The sequence below is a fragment of the Dictyostelium discoideum genome, assembly GCF_000004695.1.
Source record: "Dictyostelium discoideum AX4 chromosome 3 chromosome, whole genome shotgun sequence".
Classification (NCBI taxonomy): domain Eukaryota; phylum Evosea; class Eumycetozoa; order Dictyosteliales; family Dictyosteliaceae; genus Dictyostelium; species Dictyostelium discoideum.
In genome coordinates, this window is record NC_007089.4 from 935101 (window position 1) to 945100 (window position 10000).

The 10000-nt window shown below is 22.2% G+C and overlaps 5 protein-coding genes across 5 annotated transcripts in view; 1 reads left to right on the top strand and 4 right to left on the bottom strand.

Moving 5' to 3' along the window:
- The window catches only part of sarB (ARF/SAR superfamily protein), a gene marked incomplete at both ends in the record, with an annotated part of 1075 nt that extends 660 nt beyond the window's left edge, over window positions 1-415 (bottom strand). Inside the window, 2 exons of the mRNA XM_637296.1 lie at window positions 1-45; window positions 306-415. The exon at window positions 1-45 is cut by the window's left edge and continues 22 nt beyond it. Of these exons, the coding sequence (XP_642388.1) occupies window positions 1-45; window positions 306-415 (155 nt within the window). The remainder of the gene's footprint in view (window positions 46-305) is intronic.
- Window positions 416-1098: 683 nt separating this feature from the next.
- On the top strand, window positions 1099-2643 carry DDB_G0278479 (hypothetical protein; the record flags this gene model as incomplete). The annotated part of the gene is made up of 2 exons (XM_637297.1): window positions 1099-2054; window positions 2166-2643. The coding sequence occupies 2 exons, from the start codon at window positions 1099-1101 to the stop codon at window positions 2641-2643; spliced, it is 1434 nt and encodes a 477-aa protein (XP_642389.1).
- A 139-nt stretch (window positions 2644-2782) lies between these two features.
- On the bottom strand, window positions 2783-4177 carry DDB_G0278691 (hypothetical protein; the record flags this gene model as incomplete). Its single annotated transcript, XM_637298.1, has 1 exon — window positions 2783-4177. One exon carries the CDS (start codon window positions 4175-4177, stop codon window positions 2783-2785), a length of 1395 nt encoding a protein of 464 aa, XP_642390.1.
- An 83-nt stretch (window positions 4178-4260) lies between these two features.
- Window positions 4261-6435, bottom strand: DDB_G0278693 (hypothetical protein; the record flags this gene model as incomplete). Its single annotated transcript, XM_637299.1, has 3 exons — window positions 4261-4565; window positions 4658-5723; window positions 5881-6435. 3 exons carry the CDS (start codon window positions 6433-6435, stop codon window positions 4261-4263), a joined length of 1926 nt encoding a protein of 641 aa, XP_642391.1.
- Window positions 6436-7109: 674 nt separating this feature from the next.
- dhkK (histidine kinase) overlaps window positions 7110-10000 on the bottom strand; it is a gene marked incomplete at both ends in the record, with an annotated part of 3748 nt that continues 857 nt past the window's right edge. Inside the window, 2 exons of the mRNA XM_637300.1 lie at window positions 7110-8800; window positions 8907-10000. The exon at window positions 8907-10000 is cut by the window's right edge and continues 857 nt beyond it. Of these exons, the coding sequence (XP_642392.1) occupies window positions 7110-8800; window positions 8907-10000 (2785 nt within the window). The remainder of the gene's footprint in view (window positions 8801-8906) is intronic.

The following is a 10000-nucleotide window of genomic DNA, read 5'->3' on the forward strand; positions in this document are numbered from 1 at the left end:
AAAGTTGGGATATGAGATTTAAGAGATCCAGTTACTAATAAATGCCTATAATTTAAATTTTAATTAGTAAATAAATAAAAATAAAAAAAAATAAAAAAAATAAAAAAAATAAAAATAAATAAATAAATAAATAAATAAATAAATAAATAAATAAATAATAATAATAATAATAATATTAATAATAATAATAATAATAATAATAATAATAATAATAATAATAATAATAATAATAATAATAATAATAATAATAATAATAATAATAATAATAATAATAATAATAATAATAATAATAATATTTTATTTACAATAAGGTTGTCTTTCCAGCATTACCAAGCCCAATGATAACAATTTTTGCTTCCTTTTTGAAAAATCCTAACCAAAGGAACATATTATAAAACCAATCGACTAAAAACATTTCTAAAAATTGTATTTATTATAATTTAATTTTTAATAATATTGATTAGAAAAAAAATTATTTTATTTTTTATTTATTTGTTTGTTTGTTTAAATTGAATGATGAAAAAAAAAAAAAAAAAAAATATTTATATAAAATTTAAAATGATGATTGTATAAGGAAAATAGATAATTTATTTTAAAAGTTTCGTTGGTTTAAAAAAGCATGCTTTTTTTTATTTTTATATTATTATTAATTTTTTTTATTATTTGCAATTGTGGTATTGTTTATTTAATTATTAAAATTTAATGTTGCACTTTTATTATTAAATTAAAGGCGGTGAGTCAAACTAATAATTCGATATAATTTTATGGGGGGGTTGCTTGTTTTTTTTTACACGTGTCATTTTTTTTTTTTTTAATATTTTTTATTTTTTTATTTTTATTTTTTTATATTAGTCAACAAAATGTAATCATGATTTCCTAAAATAAATAAACTGATGTTTTAGGGGGCAGTAATTACTTTTTTTATTTTTTTATTTTTTTGTTTTTTTTTTTCTTAATTTAATTTCTGAAATATTATGAAATTAAAAAAATTCTAAAAAAAGTTTTTTTTTTTGTTTTTTTCAAATTTTTAATTTTTTTATTTTTTTATTTTTAAAAAAAAAAAAAAAAAAAAAAAAAGTAAAAACTAAAACTAAAATAATGAGCGATCCCTCAAATAATAAAAATGATAGTAATATAGACCTTTATAAAAATATAAATCCCAAAAATTTTGAAAATATAGAAATACCCAATAGAGAACAATTCCAAAATTTTCAGCAACATAATAATTATTTTCAACAACAACAACAACCTTCATCACATAATAGTTATCAACCCCATCGACAACAATTTAATCCATATGGTAATAGGGATACAAGTTACAATCCATACAAAAAAGATAGAGATAACTATAATAATAATAGTGGTGGTGGTGGTAGTAGTATTCGTCAACAACAACAGTTACATTTTATAAAGAAACAAAATGAAATTGTATCATCTCACTATGATAATAAACAAAATACACCAATTCATATAAGAGCACAAAGTAAAATCATATCATTAAAGAATATAAATAATTGGGTTAAATCAATGTTAATTCAAGAATACTCTAAACCAAATACAATAGTTTTCGATATTTGTGGTGGCAAGTTAGGTGATTTACAAAAATGGATAAAAGCACAAATTAAATCATTGATTGTATCAGATATTTCTTTAGAATCTTTAAAACATGGTCTTGAGAGATACAATCAAAAATTAAATTATATTCATTTCAATATAACAATGATTGCAGTTGATTGCTTTTCTTCAAAATTATTAGATGTTTTTCCAAAGCAACCCTCATCGAATAAATTAAAAAATAAAAAAAAGAAAATAAATAATAATAATAATGAGGAGGATAATTCAAGTGAATCTGAAAATGAACAAGAAGATGAAGATGATGATGATGATTATGAAAATGAGGAATTATTAAAAGTTAATTTAGTTAGTTGTCAATTCGCTTTACATTATTCATTTAGAACTGAAGAAAGTGCAAGATCTCTCTTAAAAAATGTTTCTTCTGTTTTAGAAGATGGTGGTCATTTCATTGGTACAATACCAAATTCTTGTTTAATTGTGTAAGTTTAATTTTAATTTTTTTTTTTTTTTACTTTTTTTATTTAAAACCTTTTACCTTTTAGTAGGGGGGTATAGTATACTAATATATATATTTTTTTTTAAAAAAAAAGGAAAAAATTAAGAGAATCAAAAAGTAATAAATTTGGGAATGAAGTTTTTAAAATTGAATTTAAAGAAAAAGAACCAAATTTTAGTGCATTTGGATGTGCATATAATTTTTTTTTAGAGGATGCAATTGACTTTTTAGAAGAGTATTTAGTTCACATTGATGTTTTAATTGAATTGGCAAGAGATTATCAATTAGAAATAGTTTCACATTCAAATTTTCATAATTTAATCTATGAAAAATCAAAATCAAAACCATCACATGATTTACTTAGAAAAATGAATTGTTTTAATTCAAATAATACAATTTCACAAGCTGAATGGGATGCATTAGGAATTTATAAAACTTTTGTTTTTAAGAAAATTGGTAATGGTGAAAATAGTAATAATAATAATAATAATAATAATAATAATAATAATAGTAATAATAATGATTACAAAGCAAAAAGTTTATCAAATGATGATATAATTGTAAATTTATAAAATAAAAAAAATAAAATTAAATATAATGTTTATAAAATTATAAAATTTTAAATATTTATTATTATTATTATTATTATTATTATTATTATTATTATTATTATTATTATTATTATTATTATTATTATTATTATTATTATTATTATAAAATTTTTCTAAAATCTTTATTTTCATTTTGAATACTATCGGAATGATTTGGAAAAATAAAAGTTTTTGTAATTTTTTCTAAATCATAAAGTGTAGAACGAGCATGATATTTACAAACTTCATCTTGATCATAGAATTCAACATTTTTCAAAGTGTTATAGATTGATTTCAATTCATCAGGAATAACTTGGAAAGAGGACATACCCAAACCTTGAAGTAATTGTTGAAATATAAAGATGGCACCTCTTCTAACTTCGATTTCAGGATCAGATTTTAGAATTGAATTTGTACAAAGTAAAATTTCAACTAAATAACTATCGATTGAATAATGCATCATTTCACAAAGTGTTGCTAAATTTGAAAGACTGCTAGTTCTAACACCAACTGAATCATCTCTACAACCCAATAGAAAGGTGGGAACTAATTGAGTGGCATAGTTTGGCAACATTTCACCACAACGTTGAGAGATTTGAATTAAAGCTTCACCCAATTTCATTCTCTTTGATTCTTGAAATGATTTATTTAAAAATGATTCAATCAATATTGGTAATATTCTATTTGGATAAATATCACCTAACGCCGATAAACCATTAATTGAACAACCATAAATAAATGTATCATCATCATTAACTTGAGTTTTAAAAATTTCTAAAACATTCTTTAAATTTTGTTCAATTAAACCACTCTTTGATAAAACTAATCTTCTTAATTCAATTAAAGCATGTGCTCTAATTGGTAATAATGGATGACTTAAATCATTTAAAATCTCTTTTAATTTATTACCTTGTTCATTTGGTGAATTATTATTATCATCATTGATATTACTATTATTATTATTATTATCATTAATTAACCAAATTGGTTTCTTTGCAGTTATAATTGTTTTAATTTGAGAAGCCATTGTTGAAATCATTTCATTTGAATGATAAGATAATTGTTCAACTAAAGATAAAAGATCGAATATAATGATTTCTTCATCTTTTCTTACTTTAATTTCACCAGTTAATAGGGTTGTTAAAATGCCTAGGGATAGAGTTAACGATTCAATATCTTCTTCATCCTCTTTACCACTATTAAATTTTGAGATTGATCTTGATAACATAACTTTAATAAATGTACAAACTTGAATTACATTCTTTAGAACAGCAACACCTAACCCTTCACTCATGATAATGATGAATTGAATGAGTACATAATATTGGTGACCTCTTTTCGTGTCTTTTCTTTGTTGAAGTATTGAAAATTCATTTAATAAATCAACGAATAAATCACCAGCTAAACTATCACCTTTCATAATTTCAAATATTGATACTATACAATCTGCTTCCCATTTGAAATCTCTATCATTATATGAAATATATTTACCAACAACACCACCATTCTCACCCATACTAAATGATAATGTTAATATTTCATCTTCATCTATTTCTTTTTTATCTTCATTTTCATCTTGATCTATTATATCTTCTAAATCTAAAAGTGATGATTTAATTGTTGTTTTATTTGATGTTGTTCTTTATTAATTTTATCTGAATTATTATTAATATTATTATTATTATTATTATTATTATTATTATTATTATTATTATTATTATTATTTGTTGAAATTTGATTATCTAATTCTTTATTTTTTTTATTGGTAAAAATTAAATTTTTTAATTGTAATACAGAGTCATTTGAAAATTTGAAAAATGAAGATAAAATCTCTTTACAAGATATTTTTAATGAAGAAATTGATTTCGAAACAAAACAATATAATTGAAATAAAGTTGGAATAACTAATAGTTTTATATATATATATATATTAAAAATATTAGAATTTAAAATACTTTTTTTTTTTTTTTAATTTTTTTTTTATTTAAAAACTTACTTTTTGAAATTGAATTTAAAAAGATTTGATTAAGTGATAACTTTGAAATTAATTTATGAATATCTTCAATTGAAAAGAATAAATCAACTTCTTTAATTATAATATTATCTTTACTAGTAGTTTCATCATCATTATTATTATTATTATTATTATTATTATTATTATTATTATTATTATTATTATTATTATTATTATTATTATTATTATTATTACTAGTTGTAGTTATATTAGTATGTTGTTGGAAAGATAAAAATGGATTTAAAATTGGATCAATTATATATTTAATGGTTAAATGTGGTTGATTATTTAACATTGTTTCAATTATTGATAAAACTGTTTCCAATATCTTTCCTTTACTATCTCTATCACGTTGATGTAAGAGATCAATGATTTGAGGTGAAATTTTACTATAATATTCATCAACTTTCATAGTTGAGGGTACAGTTGTAATTAATTTAACTATATTACCTAATGATTTATTTGAAGTTTTACCATAACTACTATTTGATAAAATTGTATATAAAATGATTTTAATTGATTGTGGTCTCATTAAACATTTTGATAACATTATACCAATGCATTTTGTCAACCAAATTGGTTGATCATCACCACCACCACTACCACCACCACTTAGTAATAACATTAATGATTCAAAAACCAATTCAGGATAAATTCCAAATAATAATGAATCCAATTCTTTAGCAACTAATTGTTTTTCATTTAATGTTAATGGTGATGATTTTAAATTTATTAATTGTAATAATGATGCGAATAAATCTGATAAATATCTTGAAGCTATAATTGAATTTAAATCTGTATTTAATTTTCTAATTTCAATTAAAGTACTAATGAAATGATTTAATTGAAAACAACAATACTTTTCATTATCTCTATATATTTTACTAGCATCACCACCATCGCCATGATTATTATTAAAGATTTGTTCAATAACTAAACTACTACTTGATACTCTTTTACCCATTGGTACACCAATACCTTTTGAAAAACATGGTGATATAATCCATCCAATTAATAAATCTAATGAACTTTTTATTGTTTTTTGATCCTAAATATTTAATATTAAAAAAAAAAAAAAAATTATTTTATATTAGAATTTGAAAAATATTTTGTATATAAATTAAACTATTATATATATATATATATATATATATATATATATATATATATATATATATATATATATATATATATTTCCTCCATACATTTAAAGAAATTTGAAAATCTATAGGATTACTTTTAACAATTTCTAATAAAATCTCTATCATTAATAAAGAGTATTTTAATTTAATTTTGAATTCATTAAGTGAATAGTTATTATTATTGTTATTGTTGTTAGTTTCATTAATATTTATATTTGTTAAATCATTTAAAACTTTTGAAAAGTATTGAAACTTTTCATTATACCTATTTATCATTAATAAAATATCTTGATTTTTTTGTTGTGTTTTAATATAATGATTATCTTCATTATGATATTCTCTTTCATATTGATCATCTTGATCATCATCTTCATCTTCATCATTAATTTCTAATGATTCTAAATCGTCTGGGGTTAAGTTATTTGTTGGTATTTTTGAAGGTAATTTCTCTTTTTTACCTATATCTTGGTTATTTGAATGTTGAAGTTCAAATAAAACTTTATTTAAATTCTCATCTATTGCTGCCCATAATTTTATTGGTATCTCAGGTTTTGATGAAATATTATACACAAAACTAACTAAAGAACTAAGGTTATTAAATAATAAGGTTGTGTTCATTTAAGCAGAGTTGTAATGAAAATTAATTAAAAAAAAAAAAAAGTTAAAAATTCACAACGAAAAAAAAAAATCTTTTTTTTTGAAAATATTTTTTTTTTATTTTTTTTTTTATTTTTTTTTCCACACAATCCTTTGGTTGGAGATTCCGAAGGAAATAATTTTTTTTGTTTGTAAACATTCTTAATGTACATAATTCAAGATATTGTAAATTTATTGATTTAATTTTTTATAAAATATAGAGTGATCTATTTATCTATACTAAACCCATATCAAAAATAAATAAAATAAAATCATTTTTAAAATTAAAAATGAAAATTAAAATTGTCCAAGAAATTCCTAAAAAAAAAAATAATTAAAAAAAATAAAAGAAATCATAGATATTTTTTTTTTAATATGCATTTTATTGCAATAATAAATAATAGTTTTTTTTTTTTAATTTTATTATAATAGATTTAAAAAAAAAAAAAAAAACAAAATAAAAGAAAATGATATATAATTGAAAAAAAAAAATAAAATAAAAAAAAAAAAAAAGAAAGAAGAGGTTTTAAACAATATGTTTTAATACCTAAACTTTTTTTTTTTTTTTTAAATTTCCTTTTTTTTTTTTCCTTCTTTTTTTTGTGTGTTTTTTTTTTTTTTTTTTTTTTCTTCTTTTTTTTTTTTTTTTAATAAAATTAATTACGAATATTTAAATTCATTAAATTTCTTTGTTTATGTTCAATTGCCATTTCAATTGCAGATCTAAGTTGTTCAAGTTGAAATGGTTTTGAAATGAAATGATTCATACCATGATCGAAGCATCTCTTTTTATCAGTAGACATTGTATTGGCAGTTAAACCACAAATGAAAATGGAAGGACAAATTCTATTCCATTTATGATTTTGTTCAAATTCTCTAATAGTTTTTGAGCATCTTAAACCATCGAGTATTGGCATTTGAAAGTCCATAAATATGAGATCATAATGTTGTCTTTCTAATATTTCCAAAACCTCATTACCATTGCCAGCGACTTCAGCCTTGATACCAATTTTCTCCAAGAATTTAACGGCCACTCTTTGATTGATAATGTTATCTTCAGCGATTAAAACTTTTACACAATCTTGAGGGAAAGCTTTATGACGTGCGCCATTGTTCATTTGTTGCATTGATTGGTCGGTACCCTCCTCCAAAGGTAAAATGAACCAAAAGGTAGAACCATCACAATCGGGATTGTTGTAAACTCCTATTTCACCCTTCATTAAACGTACCAACTTTGCACATAAATAAAGTCCCAAACCTGACCCACCATACTTTCTACTATCAGAGGGGTCAGCCTGAACAAAGGCTTCGAAAATCTTTTGATGACTTTCAACTGGTACACCAATACCGGTATCTTTTACACGAAATGATATATTATATTCACCCTTTTTCAAAGACACCAATTCGGACTCCTCTTCGATGAGGTCAATTATGATTTTAACATAACCACTCTGAGTGAATTTCAAAGCATTACCAGTTAAATTCATTAGTATTTGTAAGATTCTGCCAGAGTCACCAAGTAAAATCGAAGGAATCTTATCGGAAACCTCACATGATAAATGAATATTCTTTTCATTAGCTTGACCAGACAAAACATGACAAATTTGTTGAGTTAATTCTCTCATTCTAAATGGTATATGTTCTAAACCCATTTGATTGGCCTCCAATTTCGAAAGATCTAAAATATCATTAACCAATCTTAGTAGAATATCACCACACGATTTGACAGCCTTTGCCATTGTCTTCTCCTCTGGTGGTAGATTATGTGAATCTCTCAACAAAGTTGCCATACCAATTAAACCATTCAATGGTGTACGAATTTCATGACTCATTGTCGCTAAAAACTCTTGACGTGCTTGATATGCCTCAATGGCAGCATCCTTTGCAATTGTTAATTGTGCATTCTTTAATTTAGTTTCTCTATGTGCTTCATCTATAAAGTATTGATAACATAATGTGAAAATCAATGTCATAATGATTATAGTTACATCAATGATGAAATTCATATGACTTCTAATTATAATCGATGGTATACCTTGAACATATTCATGTCCATACAAATTGGCTACAAAAAATAATAAATAAATTGATAAAACCATTAATGACCATTGTATCGATGCTTTTCTACCTAAAACCAATGCCGATATAATAGGTACTGTACTCATTAACAATCTAATCGTACTCTGATGACCACCAGTATAATATGAATTAATTGTTAATGCAAAACATAATGTAAAACATAAAATATGACATGGATAATGAATTGAACCAGTTCTTTTTAAAATTACTAAACTTGAAATTGACATTGGCATTGCAATTATTGCCATTACTGCTGGTTTATTAATACCTAATTAAACAACAATTAAACATAACATAACATATTAATATATATATATATATATATATATATAAATTATTATTATAAATATCTTTTATAATATAAATATACATACCAGATAACCAAAAAAATATTATCCAAGAAGGTATAAAACTTAAAATTGTAAAACAAAAACCAATGATTAATTTTGCTTTATATTTTTCAGTTGATTTAATATTTGAACCATCCAATACTATTGAACAAATAAAATTAAATGAATTAAAAATGATATTATGTTCATGAAATGAAGGTGTTCTTTTCTCTTCAACAAGATTTTGTTGAGAATCATGTTGTTTTTGATCAATTTCAAATTTATTCATTAAATCATTAACATTATTATAATTATTATTTATATTATTATTATTATTAATATTATTATTATTATTACTATTATTATTACCAATTTGTTCTTGTTGAATTTGTTGTTGTTGTTGTTGTTTTTGTTTTTGTTGTTGTTGACGTTGTAAAAGTATTGGATGTTGTTTAGTTTTATTTTGTTGTTGTTGTTGTTGCTGTTGCTGTAATTGTTGTTGTTGTTCAGTTGTAAATTGAAACGGTATATGTTGTTGTTCTTGTTCTTGACGTTTATTAATTGGTGAGGAATATTGTAAAGTATTATCTTGCTGTTGTTGCTGTTGTTGTTGTTGTTGAATATCAATTAAATCATTTTGTAAAATATCGAAATTTTCATTTAAATGAGAATGTTTCCATTGATCTAAATTATCAGTATTATAAACTACCAATGATTTCTTTGAACTATTTTCCAAAGCTAATTGGTCCAAATATTGATCGTTATCACTATTTGGTGAATTCATTCTAAAACATGGTGATGGAACTTGTGCTGGTTTCTTTCTAAATGGTATTAACGGATGACTTCCATTCATTGTTGCTCCATCTTTTCCTTCCTTTTTATTATTATTGTTGCTTTTACTATTATTATTACTATTACTATTACTATTATTATTATTGTTATTATTATTATTGTTATTATTATTGTTGTTATTATTATTATTACCATTACCTCCACTACCACTTGCCCCACTATTGGAGCTACTACTACTACTATTTTGGTTACCATTATTATTATTATGGCTATTATTATTATTGTTGTTGTTGTTGTTTTGTTGATTTTTATTTACATTGTTTGATTGGTTACTGTTACCAGTACCA